General features: G+C 38.0%; 1 protein-coding gene across 1 annotated transcript in view; it reads left to right on the plus strand.

Annotated features, from left to right (window-relative positions):
* PDXDC1 (pyridoxal dependent decarboxylase domain containing 1) overlaps window positions 1–12,817 on the plus strand; it is a 32,502-nt gene that overhangs the window by 2,009 nt on the left and 17,676 nt on the right. Inside the window, exons 2-6 of the mRNA XM_054842834.1 lie at window positions 5,402–5,475; window positions 6,029–6,094; window positions 7,369–7,452; window positions 8,164–8,310; window positions 10,646–10,835. Coding sequence (XP_054698809.1) covers window positions 5,402–5,475; window positions 6,029–6,094; window positions 7,369–7,452; window positions 8,164–8,310; window positions 10,646–10,835 — 561 coding nt within the window. The remainder of the gene's footprint in view (window positions 1–5,401; window positions 5,476–6,028; window positions 6,095–7,368; window positions 7,453–8,163; window positions 8,311–10,645; window positions 10,836–12,817) is intronic.

Below are 12,817 nucleotides of genomic sequence, written 5' to 3' on the forward strand. Positions count from 1 at the left end.
GCTGTAATGCATGGTGACATTGAATGACTACAGTCATTAGGTTCTTGCAAATGGAGGAAGATTTTTTTTTTTTCAGCAGACGAGAAACTTCTTGAGAATTGAAAACATTGCATGATAGTATTGCAAGGAAATCCGTTGTAGAATCTGACCCTCAGGTGTGCACACCAACATCCTCATAGTTTAATTTTTTGCAAATTATTTTTATTCTATCAGACAAATGTTTTGGGGTTTTTTATGTATGAATGTTGTGTGTCATAAGTGGTATAATTAGAATAACTTTTATCTGACATCTGGAAAGCTTTTTTGGGGTGAATTTAAGTTGTTCTGGAAGCCTGTGTTAAATTTCACAAGTTTGGCTAACAGATCTATGATTTTAAATTTTTTTTCCCCATTAGTATTTTGATAGAAGTGACTAATCTTCTGAAGGATTCTAACATTTTAAGTTTCAAAGTAGGTGACTTTGTAGATGGTAAAATAGGGCAAATCCTTTCCTTGTAACTTCTTGCTGTCTCTACAGCAGTGCTTTCCCTGAACATGAAAAAACTTCTGGTTTCTTGCTCAGCCAGTGACTTTTATCTTTTGTTCCGCATTAATTACCACAACATCCTGGTAACGTTATGGAAAACTGGGACGGCAGACCTGCGTGCAAGTCCTGGTGCATGTCAGGGAAGTGACAAAGATTAAACACCTCCAGGTAGCACCCGGTGGTGACACAGTGCCTGCCGTTGTCATTCAAGCCTGACAGCCGCGAGGCGGCTGCTTTTTTGTTTGTTATCTAAACCTTTGCTTCGCCTGGAGAATAAACACAGTGTTCTTTCGGCTGAAGAATACTGATATTGTTTGAGATTAATTTACTGTTCAGAACAGTTTTTAGTTGTTGATGGTAAAACTTTCTTCTAGGCAAATATAATAATGTAGTGCGAAAATGTACTCCTTGTGAGATACGTACTGAGCTACACCTCTGGGTTTCTTTGCACACACTATAGTTTATGTAGACTGTTGAAAAATCATCCCTTTCTCACATTAGGAGTGAGAAATGCAAAATCAAGATTGTAAAACACTGGTATATGAAGCAACGTTCTCCTTGTTGAATTTGTAACTAACGTTCAGTCTTATCACAACTGGAGAATGGCTCCTTACCCTTCCCAGTTGCCAAGTGACCCCAAGGTGTGACATGCTCCCTGTAAAGCCAGAAGCAGTTTACAGTTCAAAGTGCTTAAAAAAAATAGAATCAGATTAGTTAGAAAATAGGGAAGTAGCTGCAAATCAAACCTATTGCAAGTTGACCTCAGTGCATTGGATGAACACGGTTTGAAAGCAACAAATGATGAAGTAGGCTAGTGACTGTCAGGATCTTTGGGGGGCTTAAGGAGGCAGGAGGTGTTGGGCTGCTGAATGGACACCTTGAAGGGAGAAGCTGTGGCTGGTGCCTCCGTAGGGCTTGAAAGGACATTGCATGTCCTGTAGCTCATCTGGGCAAAGGATCACCGAGCTGTGATCAGTCAGATCCCGGGGTACCGGGGACGCACCGAGTGCAGAAACCAAGGCTAATATAATATCTAGGGCAGCTGGTTTAACCCCTCAAAAAGCGTGTTGTCCTGTGGGTCAGGAAGTGGTATTCGAGAACTCGTCCGCCAGTCTTCCTAAAAACAGTTCAAGGACACGAAAAAGGTATGCTGGTTATTGCCCACTGGACTTTATACACACTTGATCTCATGTACAGACTAAACTAAAGCAACGTACCACTTTATTGTGTCATGTTATTAAAGTGTGTTCAGAAACCTTTCTTAACTGAGTGGTTCATTGTTGTAACTTTGCCACACCTACTTTTCTTGCTGCTTAAAATGATAGTCTTCTGCTTCCCACCTCCGTGCCCTTACTAATGTGAGCAGAGGAGGAAGCATATGTAAAATTCAGTATGCAGCAGTAAAAGGTTGGTTTGTTTTTCTTCCCATAATCCAAAGGAGAAAATAAGTTTCTGCATGTCCATTTAGCAATTGGGGGGGGCGGGGAAAAAAAGACATTCATTTTCCAGTTAAACCCACATCAGAATTCAAAGACTTGCTGGATTTCATAGCATTTTATGAAGCTTAGCGTAACTTCGTATGACTTTTTAAACTGTATTTTATGTATTTATTCTGCCAGCTTATTGGCAGAAGGGTTTCATGCACGTGTAATTGCTAGTGAGACAGGATGAGTCACAAGGTAAGCATATGCGGGTTTTAACATCTGATGTAATTCCAGCAGGTGAATTTTGCGTTGGTAACAAACAAAAGCAGCTCAGAGCCCTTTTTGTAATGCCTCTAATCTTGTGTCCTCATCTACAACAGATCTGTTTCAATATTTGCATGTGATGCTGAGGAAGGTTCAAGCAAATAACTACCTTCCAGCCATTGATCATATTTTATGGCAACCTGAATTGAAGTGTGCAAAATAGTCACAATCAGTAAATTCTGTCCAGTCAATTACTCACTCAAAGTCTGCCAGGAGCAAACCTGATTTCTTAAGATTTCTTTTCAGAGTTTCTTTGATGTGGTGCAACTCTGGAAACCACTGAAAATGTATGTTTAGATTTTTCTTCTAGCTATATATATATTGTATTCTGAGTATAAAATGCTTGCAATGTGTGTATTTTTTTTTAATCTCTGTGACGAGGTCTTGAACCTTTCATATTTGTACTGCTTTTTCTTGCAGTGCTTAATTAAGTTATGGAACCTGTAGCCAGTGGATGTTGTAGAAGCCAGAAGTGTAAAAACTCATCTATTGCTAAATGCTGGGAGTTATTGTGGGAAAATATTATTGAATACTTGCAGTATTCTTTTGTTCTTCCCCCAAACGTTTGTTACTGGCCACTTCTAAAGCAATGGAATACAGAGAGCTATCAATCATGGCTTGATCCAGTGTGACCATGCCTGACTACTGATTCTTTCAGCCACCTACCACTTGCTATAATATGAGTTAAATCTCTAAATATTTTGGTAAAAATAATCTTTGAACATATGGTAACTCTCAACTTAATTTTTTTCTTTTCTTGATCAGTCCTTTGGATGAAAATAGTGTAAAATCCTCATGTAAATTAATCCCACTACCTTCTGTGAATAAATTTGCTCTTGTGTCTGCATCTGCATGGGCAAACGTATTTGCCTGTATTGCACTTGTCCAACAGTTGCACGCGTTTCCATCAGTGGTGATGGAAAAGTGCGTGCAGGCCTGTAGGAACAGGGGTAGCAGACAAGCTATTATATTCCTGCAGTATGGATAGTGTAAGTTTAAATATTGAACTTGTTTGGGATATTTATTTTTTTTAAACAGCCACCCCCCCAACCTTAGCAGCAGTCTAACGGGTTAACTACTGGAGGCTTTGGTATGTGGGCAGGCCCTTTGAAAAGCATTGATGTTGAATTCATGGAGGCTGTGCTTACAGTGCCTTTGGGAAGCAGAGGGAGGGAGAAGAGACTGTAACAGAGTCGCCTGAGTATCTCAGGGGTTCGTGCTCTCTGATGAGAGAGGTCTTTTCAGTGGTATTACCTTCTGCCTTCATAATGGGGTATGTTGATTTTTCAAATACGGTTCAATATTGACCACTATAGGTAAATCAGACTCTGCCAGATGATACCTTTCCTATTCTCTGGAAGCTTCTAGATGCACCTAATCCTTAAACAGATAAATGTTCCTGTCCAGATCTCTTGTGTCAGCCTCACAAGCTCCTGCCAGGCTTCCTGGGTTAAAGCTCATGAAAGAGACTTCTTCAAAGCAAAAGCAGTTCTTTGGAAAATACTGCTTGCTCATCTTTGAACATGCCACTGGTTCAGGGGAAATAAGTTCAATGATTTTTAGAGCTCTTCCATCCTGACAGGCTCTTTAACAAGTACCTGTTGGTACCTGGTTTCAGCAGGGAATTCAGGATTTCTGACCTGTTTTGTGTAGCTAGAGGGCTGTAGCTGCTGGGAGACAAGCCTTTTCTGCATGTCAGTCTGCCTTAAGCTGCCTGCTGCAGGTCAGTTTTACCCTTTAGTCTAGGTAAAGGGTATCCCTCCAATAAGTTAAGATTAAAAATTGGTTTAAAGGTACCAGAAATAGGAAAAAAGAGATTTACAAGAGTATTTGGCTTAGGTGTTTTCTCATCTGTTTTGAAAACTACTGTTGTAAAAGCTTGACAGGGAAACCTGAATGGGAAGGTGGGAGGGAAACCTGCCATTTTATTTCTGCCTTTGCTAGAGCCATCTTAAATGATATTTTCTTGTGTTCTCTAGGTAAGAAATGCAGCTTTCTAAAATCTGTCCTAGGAATTACTACCTGAGTACATTTGAATACCTCTTAGTTGAACAGGCAATCTGAAAAAAAATTAATGAACGGTGACTTTATGCAAATTTTCCCCTGAATTTGCATCAAAATGCTCAATGCCCTAAAACTTGCCTTGGTCAAAGTTTTCAGTGTTTAGCTTCCCAAGCAACTTCTTTCTAGGAGGTAACTTTCTTGTAAGAATAGTATTGTACTTACCCACTGATAGCTCTCTCCTTTGGTGGTGGTTTGGTTTGGGGTTGTGGGGGTTTTTTGTTTGTTTGTTTTCCTGTTACTAGTATGGCAGAATGGCTAGTTTGGTGGTTTTTTTAAAATGAGAGTCTGTACATCGTGAGAACTCACTGTGGGGTCAGCTCAGCTGAGGATATGGTAATGGTTTGGTTTTTTTTTTTGTATGGAAACATGTGTTCTGCTCAGGTGAGGTAAAAGCATGATTTGTAAAGGAAATTTGCCACTGAAAGACCTGTGATTGTATTTAGGGTATCAATCTGTTTTCCATACTCTGTAGAAAGATTAGGGTGTCCCTTAGCAGGTTTTCGGTGATTTTTTTTTTTTTTAAATTTTGGATAGGACTGCATGTGAATTTTTACATTTAAGGGAATAGTTGAAGTTTTATTGCTGATGTGGTATGGTTAGGAAAAAGAAAAAAAAAATCAGTTGGGCTAAAGTGGCACATAGTTAAATCTTTTTAGCTAAAGCATTGTAACGAGCATTTAGTTGAACGCTTTGCGCTTCTCAAGTCCTTCTTGCCTTCTGATGCTTTTTCCTTCATTGTTCATCAGACTTCAAAAGAGCTATCTAGAAATTAAAGAGGATTTTGGAAAAAGTTGTTATGGAGGAAAAAATTAGATCTATCAGTAATAAAATCCAGATCACAATTGGGTTTTCTTTTTGGGTTGTTTTAGGTTAGTAATATGTTCTCATTTTGTATATTTTGAGTTCAGGATATACAACATTGTTATTTTTAAATGAGTATGCACAGACTAATTAAGAGAATCTGCCTGATGCATAAATTTGTATTGAGGATGTTGTGGGGACATTAGTAAGAAAAGACAACAAAACCATTTATCTTAAAAGTTGTTATTTTTTTGCCTGGAAGATGGTCGACCCTACTCTAGCAGAAATGGGAAAGAATCTGAATGAAGCAATGAAGATGCTAGAAGACAATCAAAGGTATGTGCAATGGATAACAACTACAAAAACGACGGTTGGTTGTGCTAAGGGAGGATTATTAATGTTGCTGTCATTAAATGGGAAAGAACTCATTTTCCTGGTAGTTTAAGGACGTGTTGTCATTCTGAAGCTTACACCTATACAAATCACCATTGTTTCTCTAATGATGGATTTAAAAAATAAATGTATATGTTTTTATGCATGCTCTGTAATATTCAGAGCAAGTCCAGTGAGTCAGTTTTTTCGGAGGTGTTAGATTTTTTTTTTTTTTCCTATTGCTGTGCAAGTAACTTTTAATTCCTATATGTATGAGACTCTTCTGTAAATTTGGTATTTTCTGTTAAAGAACTAAAAGCCCAAAACTTAGGAACTCTTTGATTCAGTCTGAGCTGTACTTTTGTGTTGATCTCATCTGATTTATTTATGAAACTGTTGTCAGTGAAATAGACTGTAAACATGTTGGTATGTATTTCTGCAAGTCAAAGTCAACTGCGTATTTGATGTTATAAAACACAAGCTAAATACATAGTTTATTCTTGTGTCTTTAATTTAGAAAAGTGGAGGAGGAAAATGAAAAGAAGTATGCACGGAAGGATATTCCTGGCCCACTCCAAGGCAGGTAGGCAACAACAGTTTTTAGATAATGCTTTTCAGAATCTGTAAAATACGTGTAACATTTATTTTCCAAGCAACTTCTGTATTAATGCAAACATGAATGTTTGCCAGGCATTATTTCAGCTTTTTCCATGCTCGTGGAGGGGGAAAGATTATCATCATACCAACTATTTCCATACTCATGTAGGAAAAAAAGATTACTTGTCCTTGGTGACTGAAGATTTGAACTGTTGGAATCTAATGAAATATTGGTGCATACAGCTGTGATTGAGACTTAAAGTAAATATAGACAAACTTGTGCTATAGAATAAAGATTTCATTTAAACACCCAGATTAAAAAAAAATAACTGAGACTGATAAGGTAGAAAACCTAAAAAACCCCACAAAACCACAAAAGAAAATCAAAACAAAAACCCTCCACCTTTTCAGCACAACTGTCTTAAAAAATTACACAAAGTTCTTGTGCATAAGGCGGGTAAGATCAGTGTACTTAAAAACTAAGATTTAAATTGGTTGTAGCCTCTTTGGAAGAGGATCCTGCAGGAGCCCAAGCTAGCACTTCACAAAATACTGTAACATCTATTTAAGTCTTTTGTGTACATAAACTGAAGTTGGTTTTGAGTGGAGACACTGAATTAGCTTTTCTAAGAATAAAAAGCCATTTCAGCTGTTGGAGTGTAAGTTCTTATACTACTGTAAATATTAGTTGGAATTATACAAGTTGAAGTGTTGTGGGTCTTTCCCAGTTTTACCACGTTAGAGTGCATCGTGTCAGAAGTCTAACGTAGCTTTTGTATGCCAGAAACTAGTATCTGGCCAGAAACTAGTGGGTAATTGTGTAGGACGTGTTGCATTTGGGAGCTGAAGCTGGATCACGTGAAGAGAAGTCTGGATCCTTAGCTTTTACCTTACTTGGCTGTGTAGCAAAAAGCAACTAAATGCTGTCAAGGCAAACTTTTCAGTCCAAATTTTCAGATTTCAGTAGACTTGTTTTCCTTGAGTCTAAGGTCATGCTTATCAAAGTGTCCTACTATAGTGAAACAGGGTTTTGAATCAATTGTTTCAGCAACCTTGTTTTCATTATCTGTTTCTCTGAGAGCAAGGAACTGGTTTTGATGGTCTGCTCAGCATTCCGTAGAAGTGCAGTGGTGTTGTCTTGTCTTACCGTGCGGTGTCCCAAGTGGCCTCTTCGTTAGGTGCTAGTACTGAATTCTTTTTTATTCTTTTTTTTTTTTTCTTTTCCCTGTGGTGTTTGTTTTCCCCTTTCTGGGATGCCAGCGGCCAGGATATGGTGAGCATACTTCAGTTAGTTCAGAACCTAATGCATGGAGAGGAGGAAGAGGAAACTTCACAGGCCTACCGGTAAAGCCAATATGATCTATTGTATGTGGAAAATACTTGATTTTGTTATACTCTGATTGTTATAGAATTACACATTTAAGTGTTTTAAAGTGTAAAGATATTGTGCAACTGTGTAACTTTTTAAAGGCAACTTGCATTATGTAGTGAACCAGAATAATGCATTAGGCTTGGCTTTCTTAAGCTTTCATTACTAATTACTAAACTGAATTATACAAGGGAATTGTTTCTGATGTGAATAATTTTATTTTCTATTTTCTGAAAGTCTTATAAAACTTTGAATACCAGTAATTTTTTTTTACCATCTCTGTAGATTTTAAAGACGACGGGGGGGAAGGAATAAAACTGGTTTCCATTTTACAGAAAAATGGAAACAATATTAAATAATCTGCAGAAGATTATTAATGCATTAAAGTCCCAGTGCAGACAAGGTGCTTAGTTCCAACTCATGCCAGCTCACTGGCTAAAAAAGCAGCTGAGGTATTACCCAAAGCAGCCAAAGTGAAGTGCAAGTGCTTTTGTCTACACTGGCATTTCAGTAGGTATACACAGTGGCAGGAAGGTGGCTGTGGTATGCTTTACTTCTCTCTGCTCAATATTTAAAATGGCATGTCAACAAATTCTGCCACTCGCCAGTAAAAACACGCAAACCTAAAATTACTGTGATGTTTGTGACTTGTATTTAGCTGGCAGTCACTCTGTTCTGGCTTGCAGACTTCAAAATGTTGGTGAGCAGGGTCACATGGCTCTACTGGGACATAGTTTGGCTGCGTATATATCGGTGCTGGACAGGGAAAGACTGAGAAAACTTACAACAAGGATCCTTTCTGATACTACTCTCTGGCTCTGCAGGCTTTTCAGGTGAGTCACTCTGGATAACTTATGTATGACTTGGTAGTGATAATTGTTTAAAAATGTGTGACTGGACCGAGGATGTCAACAAAAGAAACCACTGTGCCACAAACTTACAAATATTCTTTGAAAGGTCTGAAATACATCACGTAGTTTAAAAAAAAAAAAAAAAAAGACTTGTTGAATGGCAGGAAATTATTAGTAACGTGGTTATCATAAAAATCCCTTTTATAAGGGCTGTATAGTGGAGCTAAGGGCAAAGTACAGTTGCAGACATACAGTTGGTCAAACATTTAACTAAATTCTTCTTTCTTGAGGCATGTGCTATGTTGCTGAGGTGTGGGGTACTTCCTACTTTTAAAAGATGTTTTCAGTTAACTTCTCCTTTGCTCTTCCTGGATCTAGTTTATTTTTCCAGGTATGGTAGGTGACACTACTGAAACTTACGGTACAGTGAAATCTTTCATAAATGCCTGTTTCATCTTGTAGCATGGATACCTTAAACTGTTCCACGAGAGAAGAATGGAAAGCAACTGGGGGGGGGGATTCACTGATTAGAAATTCCATTTTTCTTCCTGAAGCCAAAAAACCCCCACTTTCTCCCTCTCATGATACTGTATCTTTCAGAAAACCTTGCTGGTGATACTGAGGAGAAGCAGGTTTTTTTGGTGGGGTGTCTTTTTTTTTTTTTTAGTGCAGTGCAAGATAAAACAGTAAAAATATAACTGAAGTTAACTGAAATTTACTTTTGAGAATTGCAAAGGATTTTCCTTACGTCGACGGGCTCACCTCTATCAGAATTATTTTATAAATTCAATTATTATCTTTATCTGCCTTTGACTTCAACATGTTGAAACCTTGTGCAATGACAAAATTTGAGAAGTTGGAGGTAATCCAGCTATTTTGACCAATGTATGTGTATATATAGAGCACATCAGTGATGTTTCTAAATGGCATGGCTAAGAAAAAGAAATATTTCTGTTTTCAATCAAATATTCAATAACATTGTGATTTTGTGATTAATGGTGAGTATCTATTGGACTGTGGTCCCCAAAGTTTTGTGACCCATAGGCAACAGCACTGAACAAATACCATGCTGTGAACTGCTTCATACTTCTTGATGTTTCCTGTGGCTATGAGCAACACCAGAGGAATTTCCCTTTGCCCATGTTAGATCACAGAACTGTTGTGTAAAGGTGAAGTAAGTGTTTGCATGTGGGTCTTTCTGGAGTTTAACTCTGGAATACTCAGCAGTGCATCAGATAGTCTGTGATAACCTAAGATGTTTCAGATGTTACATAAAGTAAATTTGTTGATAAATGCCGCTCTTAAATTGTACAAGACCACTGATTTACATGTTGCACAGAAACGCTACAAGAAAAATCTAGCTTGCAAGTTGCTTAATAAATTGATGTACCTACTACTTTCACTGTTGCTGTTTCCTTTTCTGTAGCTAAGACAGCTGAGAGATCGCCCTCAGTGTCGAACACTCATGCCTTACCTCTTCTTTGGTTACTTTGCTCCTGTTTCTTGACTGTAAATGTTAACAATCTGAGTTTGATTCTTAGAAGGGTTAAAAAAGGTGGGGGAGGAGCAGACACACACACACACACACCCCCAGCCCTATGAGCCCCAAGGAAACATGCCTAATAAATCAGATTGAAGGCAAAATAGCCATAAAACCATTAAAATACTCCTGGGGAAAAATACACTTCATTTATGTAGCTCACATATTTAAAACATCTGGAAAACTGTCTTGCAGTGGGCTGAATAGATTGTACTAAATTGTGGCCTTATTTGTATTTTTGAGAGTTTACAAATTATGTCAGTAATTTTGGGTATTACAAAATAACTTGATTTGTGATTTCATAATAAAGTTTGCAAGTTTCTGCCCATTTCCTTTTATCATGTGTCTCATTGCAGTTTTACTAACAACTTAAAGAATGTCAGGTTGCATTCTCTTTAAAATTAGCAGTCCAGAATGTACATGTATATTAAACCCAGATGAAGCCTTTCATATGTTTCCTCTCGTGGTCCGCTCTTAGTAAGCAAGGTTTTGAACTCTGTAAAAAAAAAAAAAAAAAAAAAAAAAAATCCTTAGGAACCCAGATATTTTTTCTTACTTTATCTCTGAGTCTAAATGAAAATATATACTAGGCTTCCCTTGTTAATCTTGACCTGTCTCATCAAAGTCTCCTTCTACTCTGCTTTGTCCTGGGAAAACAGAAGGGTTTTTTATCTGTTGTCTTTGTCCTCGTGTGAGCTCCTTTGCTGGTCAGTGTTATTTCAGTCACTAAAATGGCTATTGGTTTTGTTGGTCATATTTACTCGGCTTTTCTTGCAGGTATGAAAATGGATCAGCATATTATCATGAAGATGATCGTGAAGGTCTCCTAAAAATCTGTCGACTTGTTATTCACACGCGCTATGAAGATTATACAGTAGAAGGATTTAACGTGCTATATACTAAGCAGCCTGTCATATACATTAGTTCTGCAGCTAGAACAGGCTTGGGCCAAGCTCTCTGCAATCAGGTAAAGTGAATAAGTTGGGATTTTAGCTGGAAGTAGAACTTACCTGACTTCATATTGCCTACTTGAAATTTAGATTTAAAAAATATATTCAGGCTTTTCCTGTGAGATACTGGTATTTGCGGTACGGTCTAGTAAACTACTGGCAGCAGTCTTGTGAATTGGTTGGGGCCAGTTTTGCTTTAGATCCATGTGTCTGCCTGGAACTTCCACTGTTAGAAGGGAAGCTTCTTCCAGATTTTTCCTGATGCTACTATGTTGACGGAATACATGTATACACAAGCAAGCTGAGCAGACTCTCTCTCAGCTCTCCTGTTCCTTCCACGCCTTCACTTGATCAGTGTTCATTGTGAGCAGATTCCCTTCATCTGCATCTCTTTGTTGCCTTTCTATGGACATAGTAGATTTTTGTAGCCTATAAAATTATATACATTCCTAAGACTTAGGATGATGTGTCTCACAGTATCAAAAGGGGCATTTTGAAGAATGAGGAATGAGCTTTGGCCTCAGAAAAGTTGATTTTAGGAAAAGCATAACTTTGGTGATTTTGAAAACTTTAGTTATTTTTCCTCATGGTAGAAACAATAGCAATGTGACTGAACAGCAACACAACAGGGTGGGAGAGGAAGTGAGTCTGAGGTGAAACCATACTTTGATGCCAGCCACGTATCTGCAAGCTAGTCATACAAAAATGTTGTACAGTGTGTTGGTATTGCTTTATTAATTGTGATCTCCAACTTAATTATAAAACACAGGCAAAGGAAGCAAAGTCCATATGGGGGGTAACCTCAGTCAGTAGCTGTAGTGGACCAGATGTTTAAATTAAAACCATTTGTCTAGAAAAAATACTTTCAGCTTGCATTTACAGCCTGTGTTTTGCAGCAGTGATACTGTGGGAGGAGGAGAAATTTTCCAAATATTTCCAATGAAAGGATCCTACATGCCAAATTTATTTATTTAAATCGAGTTGTTATTTCTAGATTGCATTGTGCTTTACATAAGCTGTTGCTCATGGTGAAAAAGACCCAAGCCCAAACATACTGGATTTCCAAACACTGAGTTATTGCAAAACTTGTACTGAGTGATGCCCCTGTACTCTTATTTTCAATAAACATTAGCATTTTTTTTAAGGAAAACAGTTGAGGGAGAAGTAGGCCGTGCTGATCCCATTTCAAAAAGTCTTGTTTGAAATAGCAAGATTACCCCCACAACCAGCGCTTTAAATAAACCCATTTTTTCCTAGTTACTGTTAATACTTGCGAAGTATTTATTTGCATGGATGTTTGTAGACTGAAATAAGCTGACTGAGGCCATATACAGACTTTCCTGTTGCACACCTAACATTCAGTGCACTAGTGATATTTTTCAAACTTAACGTGCGCTGAAATGAAGAGTCAAGTTCTTAGGGACTTTGTTTTTCAAGCCTTTGGAGAAGGCAGGCAGAGGTACTACTAACAGATCAAAATGCAGACTGCAGAGAAATAAAAATGGTAGCATAGGTGGAACTTGTCTTGCCCAAAAGGACTTGGGAAGTAGGTGGTAAAAGTTCATTGGAGTAGGTTGGGGTCTTTGGTAAGACAAGTGTTGCATGTAGTTATTGTCCGAAACTTCCTGATACAAGAAATGCTGCTAGAATCTGTATATTGGGAGCCTTTTGCTTCCGAGTACAGACACTGCTAATAACAATGGTGCCTTATCTTTTGTTTATAAGGTAATCTGTCCACATTAGGTGATCGCTGAACTTAAGTGATAGCATTCAGTCTTAGATTTTGAGAAGTAGTGAATTATGTAGAGCAGACAATTGAAACTGAGTAACCAGATGTTAATTCAATTTCTGTGAAATGAAAGGATAAACCCAAACTAGTCTGTTGAGTGATGAGTACGACCAACTAGATTTCACTTGTCTAGCGATCTTCCAAGTTAAAGATCAAAATGCAGGAGACCTTGGTTTCTCAGCTCCCCCTCATGTTAATGAAGCAAAAGTT

The sequence above is a fragment of the Grus americana genome, chromosome 15, assembly GCF_028858705.1.
Source record: "Grus americana isolate bGruAme1 chromosome 15, bGruAme1.mat, whole genome shotgun sequence".
NCBI lineage: Eukaryota > Metazoa > Chordata > Aves > Gruiformes > Gruidae > Grus > Grus americana.